At 40.1% G+C, this 23,287-nt stretch overlaps 5 protein-coding genes across 6 annotated transcripts; 2 read left to right on the top strand and 3 right to left on the bottom strand.

The window, feature by feature from the left end:
* Positions 1-1,615: 1,615 nt before the first annotated feature.
* LOC128362706 (uncharacterized) lies at positions 1,616-5,256 on the bottom strand. Its single transcript, XM_053323551.1, has 9 exons — positions 5,202-5,256; positions 4,609-4,722; positions 2,826-4,505; positions 2,624-2,723; positions 2,389-2,537; positions 2,202-2,314; positions 2,032-2,121; positions 1,812-1,934; positions 1,616-1,711 (listed from the first exon to the last, which is right to left on the bottom strand). The coding sequence occupies exons 1-9, from the start codon at positions 5,254-5,256 to the stop codon at positions 1,616-1,618; spliced, it is 2,520 nt and encodes an 839-aa protein (XP_053179526.1).
* A 687-nt stretch (positions 5,257-5,943) lies between these two features.
* Positions 5,944-7,624, top strand: LOC128363180 (glutamine amidotransferase-like class 1 domain-containing protein 3, mitochondrial). The gene is made up of 5 exons (XM_053324114.1): positions 5,944-5,986; positions 6,432-6,544; positions 6,815-6,986; positions 7,110-7,311; positions 7,408-7,624. The coding sequence occupies exons 2-5, from the start codon at positions 6,437-6,439 to the stop codon at positions 7,598-7,600; spliced, it is 675 nt and encodes a 224-aa protein (XP_053180089.1). The 5' UTR covers positions 5,944-5,986; positions 6,432-6,436; the 3' UTR covers positions 7,601-7,624.
* Positions 7,625-9,399: 1,775 nt separating this feature from the next.
* LOC128363178 (glutamine amidotransferase-like class 1 domain-containing protein 3, mitochondrial) lies at positions 9,400-11,224 on the bottom strand. The gene is made up of 5 exons (XM_053324113.1): positions 11,181-11,224; positions 10,621-10,733; positions 10,179-10,350; positions 9,854-10,055; positions 9,400-9,757 (listed from the first exon to the last, which is right to left on the bottom strand). The coding sequence occupies exons 2-5, from the start codon at positions 10,726-10,728 to the stop codon at positions 9,565-9,567; spliced, it is 675 nt and encodes a 224-aa protein (XP_053180088.1). The 5' UTR covers positions 10,729-10,733; positions 11,181-11,224; the 3' UTR covers positions 9,400-9,564.
* A 995-nt stretch (positions 11,225-12,219) lies between these two features.
* si:ch211-153b23.4 (uncharacterized protein LOC335392 homolog) lies at positions 12,220-16,329 on the top strand. The gene is made up of 9 exons (XM_053324100.1): positions 12,220-12,274; positions 12,774-12,887; positions 12,991-14,670; positions 14,773-14,872; positions 14,961-15,109; positions 15,184-15,296; positions 15,377-15,466; positions 15,564-15,686; positions 15,781-16,329. The coding sequence occupies exons 1-9, from the start codon at positions 12,220-12,222 to the stop codon at positions 15,913-15,915; spliced, it is 2,559 nt and encodes an 852-aa protein (XP_053180075.1). The 3' UTR covers positions 15,916-16,329.
* Positions 16,330-19,760: 3,431 nt separating this feature from the next.
* On the bottom strand, positions 19,761-23,176 carry si:ch211-153b23.3 (uncharacterized). 2 transcript variants are annotated; one of them, XM_053324102.1, is made up of 9 exons: positions 21,999-23,176; positions 21,822-21,914; positions 21,639-21,743; positions 21,437-21,546; positions 21,141-21,332; positions 20,886-21,048; positions 20,617-20,782; positions 20,336-20,430; positions 19,761-20,246 (listed from the first exon to the last, which is right to left on the bottom strand). In XM_053324102.1, the coding sequence occupies exons 1-9, from the start codon at positions 23,143-23,145 to the stop codon at positions 20,161-20,163; spliced, it is 2,157 nt and encodes a 718-aa protein (XP_053180077.1). In that variant the 5' UTR covers positions 23,146-23,176; the 3' UTR covers positions 19,761-20,160. The 2 variants fall into 2 exon arrangements, with proteins under 2 accessions (XP_053180077.1, XP_053180078.1); XM_053324103.1 differs by having other exon boundaries at positions 20,617-20,665.
* Positions 23,177-23,287: the final 111 nt, after the last annotated feature.

Here is a 23,287-nt window from a genome sequence, read left to right as displayed (position 1 = left end):
CAGGTTCCTGCTATTGCTTTCTTTTCTGTTTTTTAATACAGCATACACATTACCTGTATTTTTTGGGTATATTCTAATAAAGAGACTGAGGAATAATGATAATGATAGCATTGCTAAAACAACAAATCTAATGGTGGCCTTAGATTTGTCTAAGAGGACTGTGTCTTCTGCCTCCATAATCGCTAAATATCGGGAAAATCTGTCAAATTCAGTAAAAAAGACATTTCCACATCATCTTTTTCAGCTGACACACCTCAAAGTCCCTCATCACTTTGCTTATAGTCTGCAGATATACAGTACTGTGGAAAAGTGTAAGGCCATCATTACACTTGTTGTTTTAGCAATGCTATAATGACCATATATAATTATTACTCAGTCTCTTTATTAGAATACAACCATAAAATACAGGAAATGTGTATGCTGTATTAAAAAACAGAAAAGAAAGCAATAGCAGGAACTTGGCTCTCCTAAACCTAAATGGAATGGAGCCTTAATTAATAATAATTATTAATAATAAATGTTACATTTTGTGTACATATTTCCTGTATTTTCTGTTGGTGTGATGGTGGTGGCCTAAGACTTTTGCACAGTACTATATATACTGTATATATATATATACATATATTGTTTTGTTTTGTTTTACTGATGACAGCAGAAATGATACGGACACATTTTTCATGACAAACTTTATTATAACAATAGTAACTTTATATAATCATACAGCTAAAATTTTAATCAGAGCAATGCATGTTCTGGTCAGTGACATAAAAACTTTCATGGTTTTCATTGTTCACCGTGCAAACAGGGCTGTAAAAATATATATATTAGTCTTTTAATATCCTTATGTAGTTGATTCCTGTTTATATGTTTTGTGTAGTCTACCCTCTGGCATTACATATCATAGCTTTCTTGTTTTTTGGACTAATACAATTTGATGTTGCTATATGTTCATACTTATACTATATATTATTTAACACTTTAACACTGTATGTACATCTTCTGTTTAAAAATACTGTTTGCCATCATTATCACATCAACAAAATAAAAGGGAAGACAACTGCATTGTATTATTTAGTGCAATATTATAACTTATTTCTGCTGATATCTTTTCAATATGATATACATTTAGTGCTGATAACCTGGTTAAAATATCCTACACTGACAGCAGACAATATAAGAGAGAAGGTGTGTTTGTCTTTGAATTATGTAGTATAGAATAGTATGGAAATAGTGCAATTTAATGTATTATCTTAAAAGCAGAGTACACTCATGTTATGGTTTGTCAGTAGTCAATATAAGAACAATAACTGTACATAATATTATATAGTACACACCATACTTTACACCTGTACACATATAGTCATATAACAAATATTGGATGAACATTTGTGTTCCAGTGAACATACAGTTGGCTCAACAAACCACACAGAACAAAACACATCTTCTTCATGATTCATAAAGAACACTCAAACACAGGAAAGTTGTTTTGTTTGGCACAACTGGCAGCATTGCATTGGTTGTATTACTCATTTCTAAGGACTGTACTTTGTTCTGGGGAATCATTTGAGTGAATTGTTGAGTTTGAACTTCCTCTTCCTGAATCTGCTCCTAAACCTTAGTCTGTTTGTGTATCTGGCAAATCAAATTCAAAACCAGGATTTGTCTGCCCTTGTCTGTGCCGCTTCTGAACCTCCTCAAAAATGTGAAGGACCTTCAAGGCAGACAAACAAAAAGTGAGAATTAGTGTGAGCATGCACAAAATTGAAAGGATTAACCTAAAATGAAAATAAAGGAGGGGATGTTTATATTACCTTAGATTTAGGAATGAGACCCACTCTGAAGAACCCAATGTGCCCCGTTTCAATCTTTGTGCAGTCAACCACAGTGGATGCAATGTTCTCTGGTGAGGGTCCATCACATAACACACCGTCCACCTAACCAAGCAAAATACACACCATTTAATAAAAGGTTCACTGGACGTAGAAGCAGCAGTGCATCTTGTATTTAATAAAACTGAAATACTGTGTTCACCTTGTCACCCAGCTTGGCGTAAACTTGATTGTGGTGTGTTGTGTCTGCCTCGCCTGTAGGGTTGGCTGAGGTCACAGCGATGGGCCCCACCTGCAACCAAAACAGGCAGTTGTATTCACAGCTGGAAATGCTGATTGAGGCATGCAGTGATTCACATCCACGGGCCTTACCAAGTTAATGAGGTGTGTGGCCACAGAGCAGTCTGGGTTCCTGATAGCAATGCTTTGTGGAGTCCCAATATGTTTGGCAGCTTCTCCCAAACCAAAGGTGTCCATCCATGGGCCTGTGTGAGACAAGAAATCCATATGATGCTCCATGCACCATCAGACAACCAAGTATCCACAAACACACACCTACCTCTGGGTATAACCATGCTGATGGAGGAGGGCCATGCAGCCTCCATGAAGTCCAGGAGCAGAGGGCTCAGCAGGTGTCTGACTGGCTCCAGCTGCTGAATAGAAGAGATCCACAGGGACATGGGGCGGTCCTCTGCCTGTTTCTTCACCCTGAAGTCAAACAGCAATTGTAAAATAATGAAAGGGAACTGATAAATTCATGTGGATAAGGGCACACTCACAAAAAAGAGACTCACTTGTAAGCTTTGACAACTGCTTCAGGCCTGTTGCATGCTGCCACCAGCACATAGACAGTGTCTGTTGGCATTCCACATATGCCACCATTTTTCATGATGTCTGCAGAAGAGAGGAGAGGAGAAGAAGAAAAATACAACTCAAATCAAGTATGCAAACTACTGTATTTTAAAATTCACATCAAGTTCTTTCATACATTCTTACCTGCAATCTGATGGACAGATGAGGCCTTGCGGGCTGCCACATGTGGACAGATATCTGCCCCTCCTCCAACCCCATTCAGCTTGATTAAAGGTTTTCCTAAGGGGATCTCGGGGGACTGGAAGGTGCTGTTGAAAATGTGAGCCAAAAAACAATAAAAACTGACAAGACCAAAGATAATGGTGACTCCTATGTCATAACCATAAGGCAGCGCACCTATTGCATCCAGTAGGAAGCTGATGAGGATGAGCTGGAAGGTAAGTGCGTGGGCAAACCAGGCGACATTTAGAAAGAGTGCGGCCACCGTCACTAAACAGTTAAACAGCATGAAGCTGATGATCCCGACGGCCACATTAAAGCCTCTGGTGTCACCGTACAGGCCTCCATATCGTGTCAACCCCCACACTGTCCACATCATCCCATAGAGAATAAAAACTGTGCTCTCAAAAGTTTTACCCCGAGAGAAAGCTACTGAGCCACAGAGCAGCTGAAGTGCCCCACCAGCCACCACCACCCAGGGTAGAACCAGCACAGACAGAGGATTTCTGTCACCAACTGTGGCTGTGACAGCAAAAGCAGCCAGCATACTGCAGGCGTGACCTAACACCTCTGCGTCTGCATATTTGGAGTAGCCCAGGTGAGGTGTATGGAGCTCTTTATCATGGGCTCTGAGAGTGAGACCCTGCATCCTGGTTACTACAGCCTTGAAGTAGCCCTGCCCTGTGGGAATCCTTTTACTGGAGACCATATTGAATGCAGTGATTAAAAGCATGCCGGCAGAGACTACAAATATAGCTACCTGTACACCCTGAGTACCTCCCTGGAAGAAGCCTCGAGGCTGAGCTGCAATGGCAATACAATATGCTGCAAAGAATAACTGGTAGAGCCCCTCCAGTAAGCTCTTCTGGCAACTAAACAGAGCCAGGATGGAGAAAAGTACAGAGAAGACGACAGGGAAGGGAACCGGGGAGAAGGGTTCCACTGAATAAAATGATAGGAGAGCACTATAGCCCTCTGCAAATTTTAGCACAGCTGTGAAGCCGTAAAAAGTTGCAGCTAGAGTGTCCATGGCTCGGTAGAAGAGGACGCACATGACAAGCTGGAAGACTCCAGCCGTCCACAACCAGGGGACGTGACCGACGAAGAGCTGAGGGACCACATCTAACAGAGGACAGGCTAACACAGAGGCAGACAGCAAGTTCATCACCAGACCCACAGACACTGCATCACTACACCCCTGGTTCTGCTCTGTTTTCAACTCAGCTTTTCTTTTCAGACCAGTTCCTGGAGGTTCCACTTTACCGTGAGAGATGATGGACAGCAGACGTCCAAAACCAAAGTAAACACCCACCAGACAGACAAGGAGGTAATTAGCAGCTGTGGCAGACTGCCCAAAACCTGCAGCTGACAGACCAGCGATTTGATGGGCACAAGCGAAGCTAATGCAGACAGCTATGAGACACAGAACTACTTTCTTTACCAGGAGTGCGACACTGCCTATGAGGAGCAGGGCTAATGTAAACGCTGCTAGGCCGGGGACCAAAGAGGATCTTAGCTCTGCTGTGGACTTCAGCACACCCTGCCCTGCCAGGATGTACACTAAACCTGAGCCACACCACAGAGCAGAGACAGTCAGACACAGACAGGAAAACAGCTGGGCATGGGACAAACTGCGACGGACACCTGAGAGAGAAACAATTAACACAAAGCAATTTAAGTTTTTCATGCATAAATACAAATCTCTAACTAATACAAATGAACAAATTGATTAAAACTCAAAACAAACCTGCATACGCTAGGAGGGCAGCAATGATGAGGAGCAGAATCCCCAGTGCAGTATGGGGGATGAAATCTTTTTCAGGGGAGCTGGCATAGTTGTTCACCAGAAGCAGGAGAGAACCTAAAGATCAGAACAAAACTCATTACTGAGAGCCACCTACTGGCAACCAACCAACATTAACTCTTGTCATTAACAGTTTCTTGCAGGTAATTATGAACGTGATAGTTAAATATCTGCATTATGTATTGTTATAATAATAGAGTTGGTCTCTGATATCAGTGTAGCCTGTAAACAACATGCATAAATTCATTTGTACCGAACTAATATGTCACTTAATTTCAGCATATATTTAAATATATATATATATTCAAATAATACATACAAATAACAGACACAAATTAGAGCAGAGTTTTTCAGTTTTTATGTTTCAAATCATGCTTTTTGAAGTTTGAAGTAGGACATAAATATGATGTCACTTTATTTTTTAGCATTCATTTATTTCAAATGTATACTGATATTTAATAATAGCTGTTGATAACTGCACAAAGGAGGACTCTAACTGACCTCTATGTAACTGACACATGAAAATAGCAGCTTACCGGCAGAGATGCCCAGTATGCCTACGGACACATGCAGTGAGTGAAGTTGAGCCATCGCACGAGTGAAACTGTGCAGACGAGAGACTGCGCTTTAAATACAGCCGCCGTGTGTGTGTGACGTCAGCACGCAGAGGACACCTGAGAAAAAGCTTCAGCTCACTGGAAAAACCCACCTCAGTCTCTGTCTTGAAAACTCCCCACTAAGCGCGGGATGTACTGTAAAATATGCGATTAATTACATGCATTACATTTTTTCTGTATATTTCCCATGCTTCATGTTGAAAACTACTAGCTGCTAATCTAAGTTATACTTTTAACAAGTAAAATTGAACACAGTTGTTTATAAGTGATTTATGTTTAGGAATACGTGTTTTGCCTCTAACACTACTCATTATAAACATAAACAAATTTAAAACGTTTTGATCTCGCAGCATCTCTGACCCAAACAGATGATAGATAGATAGATAGATAGATAGACAGATAGATAGATAGATAGATTTTATTTAAGGATAACCATGTTGTTTAAATGTGTTATTGAAATTTTGTCAGTTGTATTGTTCATTGAAAGCAAAGTTGCCTGGCAGTCATGACTCATCATTTTAATCCAGCTCTTTTCCTGGTTCCTTTAACATCCATGATGTCAGCTGTTTGTACAACAGGCAATAGGAGGAGACTACAGGAGAGGTAGCCAGGACTATAAAGTGTCTGCCTCAAGAGTTCAGCCAGCACACCTCTACTGAACACACACAGTGAAGAGCCAGGCCACCTACATATACCTGTTCAAGGTGAGTCGATCTATCCATACTCTATCACTCTACTTCTGCTAGTTAACCTTTACCAACACAGTTTCTTTATATTTTTGGAAGAAACATGTTAAATGTAAACGGTACTCTTGGATGAACTGCAAAGTAGCTCAGCAAAATGCATGGGGAAAATGTGTTTGATACATATTGATTATACAACATTTATTTATACTAGCAGGGTTTTCTCAGCAAACTCCAACTTCTTCCTGTTAGCGCTCTGTAGTCAACAGTGTTACCTGACAGCAGCAGCACTCCTGAGACTCTTCTGTCACCTGGCTTTGTGAATTATTCATGTGTAATGTGAAACTCAAATGCTCCTCATAGAGGGTAACTAGGAAACTAGGGATGGGAGATGAGATAGTATCTATAGTATAGATATCTTTAGTCTCTAGGTTATACAGATGTGCTTTGTATGTATGCTTTACAGAAACCATGGCAAAGCGTGTTGCAGTTATTCTCTCAGGCTGTGGAGTCTATGATGGCACAGAGATCCACGAGGCCTCTGCTGTCCTTGTTCATCTGAGTCGTGCTGGAGCAAAAGTAAGGGCACCTCTGCAGGACAAGAAGACCAGTCTCACAGTATAGTTGTCTTATGTAATGCAGACAGGATTTCATCCAGTTCACAGTTTGCACTTTTCTTTCCATTATTAAGTAAAGAACCAGTGTAATCCTGACCCACTGAGATACAGTTAACAGCTTAGGAAATAATGACACCTACAACACTACAGAGCTACAGAGACTGCTGATCCATTCATCTGATGTGGAAATGTTTATTTATTTGTTGTTTATTTCCCTCCTGATGATCCTCAGGTGCAGATGTTTGCTCCTAATGCAGATCAGATGCATGTTGTAAACCACTGTGAGGGGAAGCCTACAGAGGAGAAAAGAAATGTCCTGCAGGAAAGTGCCCGCATCGCCCGGGGTGACGTGACTGATCTGGCTGAGTTAGATGTTTCAGCATTTGATGCTGCCATCATCCCAGGTGAGACTGCTTCAGCTGTAAATAGAGTTTAATATTTTACATGTATCACTTTTTATGTTTCTTTTTTCACCTTCACTTTTGAGATTTACTAAATGAATCCTTGTTGTGTGTGTTGCTGTTCAGGGGGTTTTGGTGTAGCTAAGAACCTGAGTGACTGGGCAGTGAAGAATAAAGACTGCACCATCCAGCCACATCTAGAGAAGCTCATCAAGGCCTTCCACAAAGCTGGAAAACCGCTGGGCATGTGCTGCATCTCCCCCGTCCTCGCTGCTAAAGTCCTGCCAGGCTGCGAGCTCACTGTGGGACAGGACAAAGAGTGTGAAAAGTGAGTGAACACATGGTTATATTTCATCATCAGATATCAGGGGGTAATGAAATGTGTAGCCTAAAGTACTAATCTTCTCTCTCTTGTCCACTTCAGGTGGCCACATGCCCAGACAGTCGCAGCTGTAAAGACGATGGGCTGCAAACATGTGAATACAGATGTGGAGGAAGCTCACGTTGATGTCAAAAATAAGCTGGTCACCACCTCTGCTTTCATGTGCAATGCTCCCATTCATAAAGTGTTTGATGGAGTAGGTGTCATGGTGAAAGAGACACTTAAACTGGCTTAAGAAATCTCTAAAACAAACTGGATATTTGATGAATGAAATTGAATTGAATTTTAAACCCAGTTTTCTGTATTTTTCTGTACAAGCATTGTTTTTTTAGGTCAAATTATTACTGAATATGCCCCTGCTGTTTTATTGTCAATGTCAAGTTTTCAATAAAAAAATATTGATATAATAATTTCAGTATTTATTTATGTATTTACTATATTTATTTTACAAAATAAAATGTAAATCACAAATGTCAACAAATAAGAAAAGTGCAACACAGTAAAAACATTCAACATGTAAACATCCAGAGAGAGAGATTGATGCATCTGCCTGTGTTTCATCCCCTGAAAAGAGCAGCTGAAAACAGCCTGGGAAAAAAAACTGCCTGGCTAGCGCTCAAATTAGTGTGTCAATAACTGAGGCAAAGACCAAGTGCTCCCCCCACAGGCTATTCATTACAAGTGAATACTGGAGCTCCCCTGTCTGTTTTCACTAAAGCAGACCAAAACTGTAAATAAACCTTACAATTATACTTTACAACAATATATCTTGTTTTCAAATTATACACTGCACCTGCCAGGCAAAAGCATCATATTGTAACCACCATAATCATTGTTCAGTCTCTAAGAGGTTAACTCTATGGAACATAGATTATACTTTTGTTTGAACTATTATTGTGGTGGGAGGAAGTTTGATTTATATCAACATTTATCACTCCTTGAGATGGTAGGTTCAAGTCTGTACTGTAATAACAAATATACAACTGCTGCTTTTACATTGCCAGGAACACTGAACTGGGGTCTCATACACACAGTTTTGTCCTTAAACAACAAATACACTTTTTTCTTCTATCAATTGTTTTCTTGTGCTTATGAATGTGCTCATGTCCTAACCAGGCTTATCAACAAACATCCAGTAGCACAAAGATATAATCATGGGCAAAAGGCCTAAACCAACTCTGCAGTCAGCCATGTAATAATGAATAGATTGTAATCTATTGTTTCTGAAGATGTGCATTACTAGCTTCATTTGCAAAGCAAAACAATCATGTCTCTACAGGCTACCATTAACTCCTCTAATGCTACACTACTACACACTTGGCCCCATTTACGGGATCTAGATGATTTGTGTTGATATTCAATGGTAATAATGCACCATCACATTTTGATATCATTCATTTTAATTGGTTTGTCTAAGCCATATGTGTTATCTGGTATGATGAAACTGTCCCCATCTTAATTTATTTTTATCCAAGCAAATTGACAAATACAAAACTGTTCTTGCCACTGAAAACTACTCAGTTATACTGTGTATGTTATCAAAAATGAATAATATCAAAGTTTCAAATTTTCATGGTTGTGGCGTGAGACACCCACTTTGAGGCTGTGGGTGCAAAAAAAGAAGGGTAACTAATGTCTCATTCATTATTGACTCAATCAATAATGAATGAGACATTACTAGTTTTGTGCTGCTCAGCAGCTGCATCAAAGTTATAATCATCACCAACTCATGAAGACAGTGGTCAGTATGATCCACTCACAGACATTAATGATATAATCATTACCTAATGTTTCATTAATATAGGATCTCCCCGTCAGTTCTCTGGTATCTTATCATTATCCATTAGAAGTGGCAAGTACTTGTTAACAAGTAATCTATTATCAGATCGTTCCTGATTTGTACCTCATCCCTCATTCGTTCCTTTGTAACCATACAAAAGTTTGCGTGTTGTATTGTAAAGCGTTACCATCAACATATTATTTTTGCGATTCCCATATCTTTCTTATATTAAAAAAATAATTGCAAATTTGTAATTGGCAGAGCAGCTTTTATTAAAAAATCTCATAACAACATATTATATATGTAACATCAGATAAATGCTAAAATATAAATGGCGTGAAACATGTTTGCATAGAAAATTACAGAATTACAGGTTTAAAATGAAAAAATGAAAATATCCAGTTTGTTTTAGAGATTTCTTAAGCCAGTTTAAGTGTCTCTTTCACCATGACACCTACTCCATCAAACACTTTATGAATGGGAGCATTGCACATGAAAGCAGAGGTGGTGACCAGCTTATTTTTGACATCAACGTGAGCTTCCTCCACATCTGTATTCACATGTTTGCAGCCCATCGTCTTTACAGCCGCGACTGTCTGGGCATGTGGCCACCTGAAGTGGACAAGAGAGAGAAGATTAGTACTTTAGGCTACACATTTCATTACCCCCTGATATCTGATGATGAAATATAACCATGTGTTCACTCACTTTTCACACTCTTTGTCCTGTCCCACAGTGAGCTCGCAGCCTGGCAGGACTTTAGCAGCGAGGACGGGGGAGATGCAGCACATGCCCAGCGGTTTTCCAGCTTTGTGGAACGCCTTGATGAGCTTCTCTAGATGTGGCTGGATGGTGCAGTCTTTATTCTTCACTGCCCAGTCACTCAGGTTCTTAGCTACACCAAAACCCCCTGAACAGCAACACACACAACAAGGATTCATTTAGCAAATCTCAAAAGTGAAGATGAAAAAAGAAACATAAAAAGTGACACTTGTAAAATATTAAACTCTATTTACAGCTGATGCAGTCTCACCTGGGATGATGGCAGCATCAAAAGCTGAAACATCTAACTCAGCCAGATCAGTCACGTCACCCCGGGCGATGCGGGCACTTTCCTGCAGGACATTTCTTTTCTCCTCTGTAGGCTTCCCCTCACAGTGGTTTACAACATGCATCTGATCTGCATTAGGAGCAAACATCTGCACCTGAGGATCATCAGGATGGAAATAAATAACAAATAAATAAACATTTCCACATCAGATGAATGGATCAGCAGTCTCTGCAGCTCTGTAGTGTTGTAGGTGTCATTATTTCCAAAGTTGTTAACTGTATCTCAGTGGGTCAGGATTACACTGGTTCTTTACTTAATAATGGAAAGAAAAGTGCAAACTGTGAACTGGATGAAATCCTGTCTGCATCACATAAGACAACTATACTGTCAGACTGGTCTTCTTGTCCTGCAGAGGTGCCCTTACTTTTGCTCCAGCACGACTCAGATGAACAAGGACAGCAGAGGCCTCGTGGATCTCCGTGCCATCATAGACTCCACAGCCTGAGAGAATAACTGCAACACGCTTTGCCATGGTTTCTGTAAAGCAGACATACAAAGCACATCTGTATAACCTAGAGACTAAAGATATCTATACTATAGATACTATCTCATCTCCCATCCCTGGTTTCCTAGTTAACCTCTATGAGGAGCATTTGAGTTTCACATTACACATGAATAATTCACAAAGCCAGGTGACAGAAGAGTCTCAGGAGTGCTGCTGCTGTCAGGTAACACTGTTGACTACAGAGCGCTAACAGGAAGCAGTTGGAGTTTGCTGAGATAACCCTGCTGGTATAAATAAATGTATGATCAATATATATCAAACACATAACATTTCCCCCATGCATTTTGCTGAGCTACTTTGCAGTTCATCCAAGAGTACCGTCTACATTTTACATGTTTCTTCCAAAAATATAAAGAAACTGTGTTGGTAAAGGTTAACTAGCAGAAGTAGAGTGATAGAGTATGGATAGATCGACTCACCTTGAACAGGTATATGTAGGTGGCCTGGCTCTTCACTGTGTGTGTTCAGTAGAGGTGTGCTGCCTGAACTCTTGAGGCAGCCACTTTATAGTCCTGGCTACCTCTCCTGTAGTCTCCTCCTATTGCCTGTTGTACAAACAGCTGACATCATGGATGTTAAAGGAACCAGGAAAAGAGCTGGAAAATGATTAGTCATGACTACCAGGCAACTTTGCTTTCAATGAACAATAAAACTGACATAATTTCAATAACACATTTAAACAACATGGTTATTTTATTTATTTTTTGTTTGATTTACAATCTTTAATTCAAAGTTAAGAATATTGCAATTTTGTAAAACATTTTGAAATTGTTGAAAGGGAAACATTTTATACAAATCCTGAGCAGTAGAAATACTCAAAATATTTTCTCAAGTAAAATTATCAAAATCAAATGTAAACATAGCGACAAGCAAAATCCTACTTCAATAAAAGCATAAAAGTAGCTAAATTTACTCAAAACGGGTTACTTTTACTTTGGTGCTTTAAATGGGATTTTACACAATGAGTTTTTATTTCTAAGTAAGTATTTTTACATTATGGTACTGGTCATTTTACTTAAGCAAATGATCTGGATATCTTCCAATGTGGTAACACAACCTGAACTGTTACCAAATACGATGTAACACGGAAGCTGTGGACTGGGTAAGCAGTCTTTACTTTAGCCACGTAAATAAAGCCTCACCGAAAAAAGAAAGAAATTACCTTTACAGATTGTGCAATTAAATTTTACTGGTTACAATTATGAATTCGACTAATAATAAGAGATTAATAATTAGTGTTCACAACATTATGAGAAACATCCACGGGAAAAAATGCCATGTTGGCTTTATAATAAGTCGCATGTATAGATATTGTTTCATAGATGCTGATGCTGCAGTGTGCGGGTTTTTCCAGTGAGCTGAGGCTTTTTCTCAGGTTTCTTCTGCGTGCTGACGTCACACACAAACGGCGGCTGTATTTAAAGCGCAGTCTCTCGTCTGCACAGTTTCACTCGTGCGATGGCTCAACTTCACTCACTGCATGTGTCCGTAGGCATACTGGGCATCTCTGCCGGTAAGCTGATATTTTCATGTGTCAGTTACATAGAGGTCAGTTAGAGTCCTCCTTTGTCCAGTTATCAACAGCTATTATTAAATATCAGTATACATTTGAAATAAATGAATGCTAAAAAATAAAGTGACATCATATTTATGTCCTACTTCAAACTTCAAAAAGCATGATTTGAAACATAAAAACTGAAAAACTCTGCTCTAATTTGTGTCTGTTATTTGTATGTATTATTTAAATATATATATATATATATATATATATATATATATTTAAATATATGCTGAAATTAAGTGACATATTAGTTTGGTACAAATTAATTTATGCATGTTGTTTACAGGCTACACTGATATCAGAGACCAACGCTATTACTATAACAATACATAATGCAGATATTTAACTATCACGTTCATAATTACCTGTAAGAAACTGTTAATGACAAGAGTTAGTGTTGGTTGGTTGCCAGTAGGTGGCTCTCAGTAATGAGTTTTGTTCTGATCTTTAGGTTCTCTCCTGCTTCTGGTGAACAACTATGCCAGCTCCCCTGAAAAAGACTTCATCCCCCATACTGCACTGGGGATTCTGCTCCTCATCATTGCTGCCCTCTTAGCGTATGCAGGTTTGTTTTGAGTTTTAATCAATTTGTTCATTTGTATTAGTTAGAGATTTGTATTTATGCATGAAAAACTTAAATTGCTTTGTGTTAATTGTTTCTCTCTCAGGTGTCCGTCGCAGTTTGTCCCATGCCCAGCTGTTTTCCTGTCTGTGTCTGACTGTCTCTGCTCTGTGGTGTGGCTCAGGTTTAGTGTACATCCTGGCGGGGCAGGGCGTGCTGAAGTCCACAGCAGAGCTAAGATCCTCTTTGGTCCCCGGCCTAGCAGCGTTTACATTAGCCCTGCTCCTCATAGGCAGTGTCGCACTCCTGGTAAAGAAAGTAGTTCTGTGTCTCATAGCTGTCTGCATTAGCTTCGCTTGTGCCCATCAAATCGCTGGTCTGTCAGCTGCAGGTTTTGGGCAGTCTGCCACAGCTGCTAATTACCTCCTTGTCTGTCTGGTGGGTGTTTACTTTGGTTTTGGACGTCTGCTGTCCATCATCTCTCACGGTAAAGTGGAACCTCCAGGAACTGGTCTGAAAAGAAAAGCTGAGTTGAAAACAGAGCAGAACCAGGGGTGTAGTGATGCAGTGTCTGTGGGTCTGGTGATGAACTTGCTGTCTGCCTCTGTGTTAGCCTGTCCTCTGTTAGATGTGGTCCCTCAGCTCTTCGTCGGTCACGTCCCCTGGCTGTGGACAGCTGGAGTCTTCCAGCTTGTCATGTGCGTCCTCTTCTACCGAGCCATGGACACTCTAGCTGCAACTTTTTACGGTTTCACAGCTGTGCTAAAATTTGCAGAGGGCTATAGTGCTCTCCTATCATTTTATTCAGTGGAACCCTTCTCCCCGGTTCCCTTCCCTGTTGTCTTCTCTGTGCTTTTCTCCATCCTGGCTCTGTTTAGTTGCCAGAAGAGCTTACTGGAGGGGCTCCACCAGTTATTCTTTGCAGCATATTGTATTGCCATTGCAGCTCAGCCTCGAGGCTTCTTCCAGGTAGGTACTCAGGGTGTACAGGTAGCTATATTTGTAGTCTCTGCCGGCATGCTTTTAATCACTGCATTCAATATGGTCTCTAGTAAAAGGATTCCCACAGGGCAAGGCTACTTCAAGGCTGTAGTAACCAGGATGCAGGGTCTCACTCTCAGAGCCCATGATAAAGAGCTCCATACACCTCACCTGGGCTACTCCAAATATGCAGATGCAGAGGTGTTAGGTCACGCCTGCAGTGTGCTGGCTGCTTTTGCTGTCACAGCCACAGTTGGTGACAGAAATCCTCTGTCTGTGCTGGTTCTACCCTGGGTGGTGGTGGCTGGTGGGGCACTTCAGCTGCTCTGTGGCTCAGTAGCTTTCTCTCGGGGTAAAACTTTTGAGAGCACAGTTTTTATTCTCTATGGGGTGATGTGGACAGTGTGGGGGTTGACACGATATGGAGGCCTGTACGGTGACACCAGAGGCTTTAATGTGGCCGTCGGGATCATCAGCTTCATGCTGTTTAACTGTTTAGTGACGGTGGCCGCACTCTTTCTAAATGTCGCCTGGTTTGCCTACGCACTTACCTTCCAGCTCATCCTCATCAGCTTCCTACTGGATGCAATAGGTGCACTGCCTTATGGTTATGACATAGGAGTCACCATTATCTTTGGTCTTGTCAGTTTTTATTGTTTTTTGGCTCACATTTTCAACAGCACCTTCCAGTCCCCCGAGATCCCCTTAGGAAAACCTTTAATCAAGCTGAATGGGGTTGGAGGAGGGGCAGATATCTGTCCACATGTGGCAGCCCGCAAGGCCTCATCTGTCCATCAGATTGCAGGTAAGAATGTATGAAAGAACTTGATGTGAATTTTAAAATACAGTAGTTTGCATACTTGATTTGAGTTGTATTTTTCTTCTTCTCCTCTCCTCTCTTCTGCAGACATCATGAAAAATGGTGGCATATGTGGAATGCCAACAGACACTGTCTATGTGCTGGTGGCAGCGTGCAACAGGCCTGAAGCAGTTGTCAAAGCTTACAAGTGAGTCTCTTTTTTTTGTGAGTGTGCCCTTATCCACATGAATTTATCAGTTCCCTTTCATTATTTTCCAATTGCTGTTTGACTTCAGGGTAAAGAAACAGGCAGAGGACCGCCCCATGTCCCTGTGGATCTCTTCCATCCAGCAGCTGGAGCCAGTCAGACACCTGCTGAGCCCTCTGCTCCTGGACTTCATGGAGGCTGCGTGGCCCTCCTCCATCAGCATGGTTATACCCAGAGGTAGGTGTGTGTTTGTGGATACTTGGTTGTCTGATGGTGCATGGAGCATCATATGGATTTCTTGTCTCACACAGGCCCATGGATGGACACCTTTGGTTTGGGAGAAGCTGCCAAACATATTGGGACTCCACAAAGCATTGCTATCAGGAACCCAGACTGCTCTGTGGCCACACACCTCATTAACTTGGTAAGTCCCGTGGATGTGAATCACTGCATGCCTCAATCAGCATTTCCAGCTGTGAATACAACTACCTGTTTTGGTTGCAGGTGGGGCCCATCGCTGTGACCTCAGCCAACCCTACAGGCGAGGCAGACACAACACACCACAATCAAGTTTACGCCAAGCTGGGTGACAAGGTGAACACAGTATTTCAGTTTTATTAAATACAAGATGCACTGCTGCTTCTACGTCCAGTGAACCTTTTATTAAATGGTGTGTATTTTGCTTGGTTAGGTGGACGGGGTGTTATGTGATGGACCCTCACCAGAGAACATTGCATCCACTGTGGTTGACTGCACAAAGATTGAAACGGGGCACATTGGGTTCTTCAGAGTGGGTCTCATTCCTAAATCTAAGGTAATATAAATATCCCCTCCTTTATTTTCATTTTAGGTTAATCCTTTTAATTTTGTGCATGCTCACACTAATATTCACTGTTTTTGTTTGGAAGGTTCTTCAGATCTTTGAGGAGGTTCAGAAGCAGCATAGACAGGGGCAAATGAATCCCACTTTTGAATATGACACGGCAGACACGCAAATGGACAAACACTCAGGAGAGGACAATGCAGCAGACTCAGGAAGATGAACTGGAAACACAACACCATATGCAGCTTCCCCTGAACCAAGTCCATTCCTTAGAAATGGGTCATAGTATCGATGCAGTGCTTCAAAATGCTGCCAGCTGTACATTATTATATGTTCACAAATGACTGTCAAATGAAACCTCATAATCAGGTCTTCTATTGTGGCCAAACTAATGTTTTCTTTATCATGTTTGTCTGAATGTTTTGTACAGGAGTCAACTTCATGTTGATGTGAAGTTCATATGGATAATAATTTAAAAAACACTAATGTGACATGATATGACAATACTTTGTGTTTTGCACTACACATATATTTTTTGTATTTATACCGTCTGCACTTTTATGTGGAAATTGTGATTTAAAATAAGAAATAATAGATTATACATGTTTTGAAGATACAATTATAATAAATTATTTCCATACCAATTGTTACCATGCTTTTCTTATATACAAATGACTTTGTTTTTGTGTCTTTGTCATTTATCAAATATATTCAATGAAACATATTCCCATTAATATTTACAGGTCACTGCTCAGCATTAATTGACTGATTGCACTACAACTTTATATAATCTGCAAAATAATCTAAAATCATAATGGAATGGAGCCACATGAAGCTGTGTCAATGATCATAATAAAAGAGTTTCATTCCAGAAGTACAAGCAGTGAACGTCCCAAAACACATTGAAGCATTGAAGAGAATAAATAATTGTATGAAAACCCATTATCTTTAATTTAATAGTGATAGTGATTTTAATAGTGATTTTTACATAGAAAACCACAAGTTACATCCAACATTTGATTTCATGAAAACACAAGTCATCACACAGTTTTGCAAAGAAGAACTAGTTGAAAAAGAGTGATGTCTTTATTGACTTAATAAGACACATAACACAGACCATAGATGCTTTTGATAACTATCGTTGTAAAATGTCAATTGGTTGTTTCAGACTACTTGAAATCAATCGACAAGCTGTTTCCTCACTTTGATACCGGTTGTATACCTATATCATTAATTTAATTCAAGACAACATGACAAAATGAATGAATTTGTGCCACTTTATTTGCAATTCAATAATGTGATATTTCAACTCAAGTTATGTCACTTGATTGATTCTGTGTTAAAAAATCATCATGAGTCCAACATTGATATAGGAGTGTGATACAAAATCTGTTCACTTTTTTATGGAATCAGTGATGATTCGTAGACAAAAACTGAACAAGAAAATGTTTGTAAGGTTAGATGATCTGTGGATATGCAGAAAACAGGTGAGTCTTCCATTGTTGTACCCCACCTTTTTTTGTCACTGCATAGGTGATATTCAACATTAATCTGGAAGAAAGACCAACAGTGCTGACACCTAAAACCGTCAAGTCAGCAAACACTGCTTCAACTCATTTTTACTATACATATCTGTTTTTCTGTAAATTCTCCCTGCCTCTTAATGCAATTTCTCTTATTTTCAGTAAATATACTTATTCATGTACTTTGTCACCTGATAAATAAGCAAACTATTACCAGAAAACAGACTGAGGAACCAAGAGCTACACAGGCTCATGCAGAGGTTTCAAAAACTTGTTATTTCCTCTCTTATTAAATAATTGAGTAAACAGGCTGTCTGGACTAAAGACTACAGTCTGTACTCTGCACACACTGTCTACCACAGTGACTAACAGCCTGTGGAGCTGGGTGAGAGGACATCTGCACCCAGGACATCTGACTAACCCCTAAACAGCTGTGTTTTTGTCAGACTGTGTTTGGGCATTTATGTGTAAATGTGCTTGTAAAGCATGTATAAATATACAAGTGTATTTTGAGCTGTCTACCAGTGCTTACATTTTCAATGCTGTTTTCACTGCTAGTACAAGATCATTGAGCATCTTGTTTTCTGCAGAACTACAATCCAAACAGAGACAAGTCATGCTTGGTTGTGTGTGTGTGTGTGTGTGTGTGTGTATGTGTGTGTGTGTGTGTGTGTGTGTGTGTGTGTTTTCCCGACACTTAATATGATGCCTCTTTATTATGCTGTTCTTTCCAAGTAACCTGCCATTTGCAGCATAATGAAACTTGGGGAAAAGGGTGTTACCATAATAATGATCAATTGAATGAGTTACTAACCAAAAGCATCAGTTTCCTTGTTTCATGACATCACTATATATTTTTTAAAGTGGGGAAATCCCATGGAAATGGTGATGCCTAGTATCTGTCATTTGCAACATAATGAAGCTGAGGAAGGAGTTAATATGTTACCGTTATAATGATCAGTTGACACAAACAACCATTGTAAAGCTCTTTTATAGTGAGGGTTTCCTGTTAATGGTCTACCTTATAGAAAATCCCATGGTAATGGTGTTTGAGATACTGAAGATTTTGAAAAAGGAAAACGATATACTCCAGTAACAACAAGAAGGAAACCCAACAGTATTTCCTTATGGTTAATAAGTGTTTGAGATGCTTACATGGAACTGGGAATCATTTACTCCAGTGACAGGAAGGATTTTGATCATGTTTTGAAGAAGGAAACTGTAATAGTATTTCTTTGTCTTAACAATCAATTATTCATCTTTTTCTATCTTTATCTTTATAATCCCAAGGGATACCAAGGTGATGAATCTGAACAAAAATGTCATTGTATAGCCTCATGCAAGATCCACTGATACCAACAGATTCTCATGATGCACAAGTGATTTAACAACATTTATGGTATTCATCAACTTTCTTTTACTTAAATTATTCTCTGAAGTATGAACCTAATGTACACATTTTCCAGATCAGTTGTACATCTCATGAACAGATAAGCTCTGCCTTTCTTCACAGGGGGGAGATATTGACTTACAAGTATGATGTCCTGATAATAATAATCAAATTTATGATGATTTCTGTTGTTAAAACAATCATATGTCACAGTAAGAACACACAAAGTATTTTGGCCATTTGTCATTTTCGTGGTAAGATGGTTCAATGTTCTTTAACTTAATTTTTAATTAGGACTTAGTTTTTTACATTTTTAATTGCATGCAGTATATAATCTTTGTATACAACGTTGCTTGTTTAAAATTGTAAACCCCACTCAGTTGCACCAGATGAGCAAAAAAAGCCTGAAAATCAAGCTGTTTGAACAGAGCAAATACTATTTAAATATTTTTCCTCTTGTATATTCATGTCACTTACAACAAGATGCATCCAAAACTCAGCTTTCAGCTCAAGTCAGCCTTCAGAGTTCATATAACAGGTTTGTATATAAAGTTAGTCAAAAAGGTGCAATTTCTTGTTGACTTATCCAAAAAACAGAAGAAGAAGAAAAGAAACACACATCTGCATGTCATCATCATTTTATCAGGTTATGTGTTGGCATGTTTTGATCAAAACCTTGTTTTATAAGATATTATGTTTTATTTTGTTTTATTTTGCGATGTGGCATGTGCAGTGCATGATGTCATTATGTGTCTATTGTATTGTAATGCCATATCCACACATACAATTAATGCAAGGAAGATTTTATTAGATTTGACTCATTAATTATTTTGGAAGTATAAATAATACAGCTGGGTGTGTGAGTATGACTTTAATGTAGACTGTGCACTATTCCCTGCACTCATTTTCTTATTTGGAATATAGTGTAAGCTCAAAAAGTAATCATTTTCTTTAACGTTGAGCTGGGTGTGCCCCTTCATGCATCAGTTTCCAGTCTGGGATCTATGTAGCATATCATATTTCTTGTCACCTCTCAATTGTTCACTAGTAAATAAAGGCAGAAATACCCTGAAAAATAAGTTTTTAAAAATACATGGTAATAAATATACTGAAACCAGCTATATCATTATAATGTTTTTAATTTAGGACACATACGTTACACAACATCAACACATCACACGTTTATTTGCACAAAATTACGCAGTAAAATGAGCTTTACAGGAAGTGGAAAAATATGTTTTCTGAGGCACTCTTAAAACTAAGATAAGTGTACAGTATAGTTTAAATTAATAAATACATATAGAATCAGTAACCATTTACAACAGTCATTCAATGAAGATTGTTTGATATTATTTGAAACAAACTTAAATATCAAAGTTATCGCTGTTTCTGCCACAGAGACATCGATCCTCTGTCGAAGTTGTCATATGTCAGCTGAGATTCTTCATCCCATTGGGAAGTACTAATGGTGAGTTTATTATAACATTTGGCAAGACGTATATACTATAAATACTAATTTTCACTCAATTTTTTGACATTGTATCCCTAACAATCACACAGCTCTGCTTTTCACTCTGTCAAAAATCTGTTGGACTTTTACTGCAGGGACACAGCCTTCCCTCACAATGGTGATGGTCCCTGTAGAAAGAGGAAGACAGGTTAGAATTATAAAGTGCCTGTCAAAACAAAAACAGAGACATTCTGTTGAAAAAGATCCTGCACTCTACCTTCATCAATCTTCAGGCAGTTGACCACAGTGGAAGCAACAACCTCATTAGACTCCCCGTCACACAGAACCCCTTGGATCTTGTGCCCCAGTCGGCTGAGACAAAACAGATGGCAGAACAGGATGAGAATATATTGTGATAAACGGATGAAGCATACATTTGTTACTCAGATACACAAAAGATATTGAGATTAATGTGCTGTAAAGAGTAGCTTTCAGAAGTCATCTCAATACAAGGTGTGTCAGTTAAGAGCAAATGCAGTTCTCTAAGGAGACTCTTACTTGATGACCATGCTGTGGTGGGTGCTGTCTGGCTCTCCGCTTGGATTGGCTGAGGTAATGGCAAGGGGTCCAGTGATGTCACATAGATGGACAGTGACAGTGTGGTCAGGGACACGGATCATGATGCTGTCTTTTGTACCAACACGGTCATAAGCTGGTCCTACTCCTACACAAGATTAATCAAAACACTTAAAACATGAGGTGACTGTCATCTTTTTATGGTAAGATAATGAAAAATCAATGAAATTGATGCTGTTTTGGCAGTTTACCTAGTCTTAACAGCCAGTCTCCTTTGCTGACGATGCAGCTGATGCCTCCAGGATACACATTCCTCATAAACTCCCAGAGCAGAGGACTAAAGGGAGGTTTGGCTGCCACCAGCTGTTCCACACTAGAAATGCAAATACAGATAGGCTTCTCTGCTGGTCTGTCCTATCAAGTCATAGAAAACAGGTTAATGAGTTTCACATCATGTACAAAATGTTGAGACTGAATTGGACATGTCTCAAACTTTTCATTCTTACTTTAATGTTATAGATTTTCTCTATCGCCTGAGGGTTCTTGCAGGATGCAGCCAGGGCATACACAGTATCTGTGGGAACACCACATACTCCCCCTTCCTCCAGCAGGCCAGCAATCTTCACAAGACCACTTGTAAGTCGAGAGTTAGCCACAGGACAAGGTAGTTCTGGAGCAGTCTCCTGCCTCACTTTCTCCTGAGACAGGTCAAAGACAGAGAGACAACAAAAAAATATAGAGTTTACATCAGATCACATTGGAATGAAAGACAAAATACAACAAGAGTTTTTTGAGTGTATACCTTTAATAAGGCAGGACCCATAGGTAGAAGTCTCTGTGAGAAGATGCAGTTCAGCATAGATGCCAAAGCTCCATATATACAAATCATTGAAAGCAGCGCAAGTATTGTGACTGTGAAGAAAATATTGTCACAATGTTGTAATTTCAAGGTGGATGGGTTTTTTAAAAAATGTGCTTAGAATAATATCTTTATATATACTTACTTTCCAGCTGGTATGGCAATCGCTGCAGGGTGGAAAGAAGGAAACAGACCAGTGCGACCTCCATGAATGCAGTTAGAGACAGCAAAACCAGGTTCCTATGGGCAGCTGACATAAACAGTGGAAGCAATTACATCTGGGTCAAAAAAAAGAGAAAACCAACAACTACAAAAAAATTAAACTTACCAATCAGCATGAGGAAGGCATTAATAATGAGGAAAGCAATGGCTCCTGCTGTAAAACCGTAAGCAGCCATTGTGGAAAGCTGAAGCAGGATACCTAGAAATTAAATTTTGGGATCAGAATTTGTGTAAATTAGTCAGAAACAAATCTACCTTGAATCACATGTTTGTACTGCTGTACCTGCAAACCTAAACCAGGTCCACGTGGCCCATACTGCCACATAGATGGAAGACATGACTGATCCAAACCGGCCTGCTCCTGTGACTTGCAGCCGACTGACGTAGACCTGGATGATAGCTCCAGAGATGAGGACCCAAGGGATAGTCAGATGGAGGAAAGAGGGGTTTGTACTGGAAACAGCAGCATGAAGAGCTGAGAGAGCTGCAACCCCATTTGACAGGTAGAACAGGGCATCTGAAGTCTGGTCAGTTTGGAAAAACACCTCCTGGTCTCCCTGTTTAGACCTGCCACATGTCAAAGCCGTCTTTAGCTGGTCACTCGAGATGGGCTGTGGTCCCACAGGGATGAGAGACTTCTCTGCTATGGTGTTGATGAGACGTGAGAAGGTACCATATAGGGAGGCTGCAGAGAAGAGAGAGCAAGCTACACCAAAGAAGATGTAGTATCGCTGGAGAGGGATCTGGGGAATTGTGGATACTGTGAGCAGGACAAAGAGCAAGTTGTGGATCAGCTCCAGGACATCCATGTTCAGGCTTCCACAACAGAGCACCAATGCTGCCACCACAAAGAACCAGTTTCCCGCCATCATTTCCCTCCCTGAGGTCATTTCACTGTCCTCCACAAACAGAGCAGAGGCCACAAACTCTTCCCAAGCCTTGATCAGCCAATATGTGGTATGAAGACCAAACTTTGTAGTGTGGTAGCAATCTTGGCGCAGATGGGCGTAGTAGCTGGAGAACAGCTGGGCAACTGAGATGATTGACACCCATATAGCTCCCAAGCCAAAGGACTTCATGTACCCAAAGCTGTAGAAGGCGAAGATGAAGGGTGCAACAGTGTCACAGAAGAAACCCAATGCCATTGGTTCCGCATACTTTGTGTTTTTCTTCTTCTCTTGGCCACCGCTTTGTGTGCTTGAGGAGTTGGTGGTACCAAGCAGCAGAACATTAAAGAGTGGGGTCCCGAAGCCTTTGAGGGCCAGACGCTGAGTCAGACCTTTGACAAGCAGAGCAGCTGAACCATAGATGGCAAAGATCAGAATGAGCAACTCAAGAATCCCGGAAACCACCAGAGCCCAAGAATTTGCAACCAGAGCCACTGCTTCAAAAATTAGAGTGGCCGTGATGGCCCCAAAAACAAAAGGCATGATGTAGTTGACTGTGGCAGAGCAAAAGGCAAGGAGAAAGGACAGAAGGATATAGGGGACAAGGCCAGCGATAGCTGACTCTTTTATGCTGAGACATAAATGGCGAAGTGGGATCTCTGTGGTGGCATTCAGCAGCATGTTG

The sequence above is a fragment of the Scomber japonicus genome, chromosome 8, assembly GCF_027409825.1.
Source record: "Scomber japonicus isolate fScoJap1 chromosome 8, fScoJap1.pri, whole genome shotgun sequence".
Classification (NCBI taxonomy): Eukaryota; Metazoa; Chordata; class Actinopteri; order Scombriformes; family Scombridae; genus Scomber; species Scomber japonicus.
This window is presented reverse-complemented; position numbering and strand designations above follow the sequence as displayed.

What these genes read in the sequence shown, in the direction of transcription:
- LOC128362706 (XM_053323551.1), bottom strand. Translation starts at nt 5,256, where the DNA reads ATGGCTCAACTTCACTCACTGCATGTGTCCGTAGGCATACTGGGCATC. An exon ending in TGCCCTCCTAGCGTATGCAG is followed by an intron (nt 4,506 to 4,608) that starts GTTTGTTTTGAG and finishes TTTCTCTCTCAG; the next exon opens with GTGTCCGTCGCAGTTTGTCC. An exon ending in ATCTGTCCATCAGATTGCAG is followed by an intron (nt 2,724 to 2,825) that starts GTAAGAATGTAT and finishes TCTCTTCTGCAG; the next exon opens with ACATCATGAAAAATGGTGGC.
- LOC128363180 (XM_053324114.1), top strand. Translation starts at nt 6,437, where the DNA reads ATGGCAAAGCGTGTTGCAGTTATTCTCTCAGGCTGTGGAGTCTATGAT. An exon ending in TGAGTCGTGCTGGAGCAAAA is followed by an intron (nt 6,545 to 6,814) that starts GTAAGGGCACCT and finishes GATGATCCTCAG; the next exon opens with GTGCAGATGTTTGCTCCTAA. An exon ending in CAGGACAAAGAGTGTGAAAA is followed by an intron (nt 7,312 to 7,407) that starts GTGAGTGAACAC and finishes TGTCCACTTCAG; the next exon opens with GTGGCCACATGCCCAGACAG.
- LOC128363178 (XM_053324113.1), bottom strand. Translation starts at nt 10,728, where the DNA reads ATGGCAAAGCGTGTTGCAGTTATTCTCTCAGGCTGTGGAGTCTATGAT. An exon ending in TGAGTCGTGCTGGAGCAAAA is followed by an intron (nt 10,351 to 10,620) that starts GTAAGGGCACCT and finishes GATGATCCTCAG; the next exon opens with GTGCAGATGTTTGCTCCTAA. An exon ending in CAGGACAAAGAGTGTGAAAA is followed by an intron (nt 9,758 to 9,853) that starts GTGAGTGAACAC and finishes TGTCCACTTCAG; the next exon opens with GTGGCCACATGCCCAGACAG.
- si:ch211-153b23.4 (XM_053324100.1), top strand. Translation starts at nt 12,220, where the DNA reads ATGGCTCAACTTCACTCACTGCATGTGTCCGTAGGCATACTGGGCATC. An exon ending in ATCTGTCCATCAGATTGCAG is followed by an intron (nt 14,671 to 14,772) that starts GTAAGAATGTAT and finishes TCTCTTCTGCAG; the next exon opens with ACATCATGAAAAATGGTGGC. An exon ending in CAGCATGGTTATACCCAGAG is followed by an intron (nt 15,110 to 15,183) that starts GTAGGTGTGTGT and finishes TGTCTCACACAG; the next exon opens with GCCCATGGATGGACACCTTT.
- si:ch211-153b23.3 (XM_053324102.1), bottom strand. Translation starts at nt 23,145, where the DNA reads ATGCCTTTTGTTTTTGGGGCCATCACGGCCACTCTAATTTTTGAAGCA. An exon ending in GACCTGGTTTAGGTTTGCAG is followed by an intron (nt 21,915 to 21,998) that starts GTACAGCAGTAC and finishes TTTAATTTCTAG; the next exon opens with GTATCCTGCTTCAGCTTTCC. An exon ending in AGAAAATCTATAACATTAAA is followed by an intron (nt 21,049 to 21,140) that starts GTAAGAATGAAA and finishes ATGACTTGATAG; the next exon opens with GACAGACCAGCAGAGAAGCC.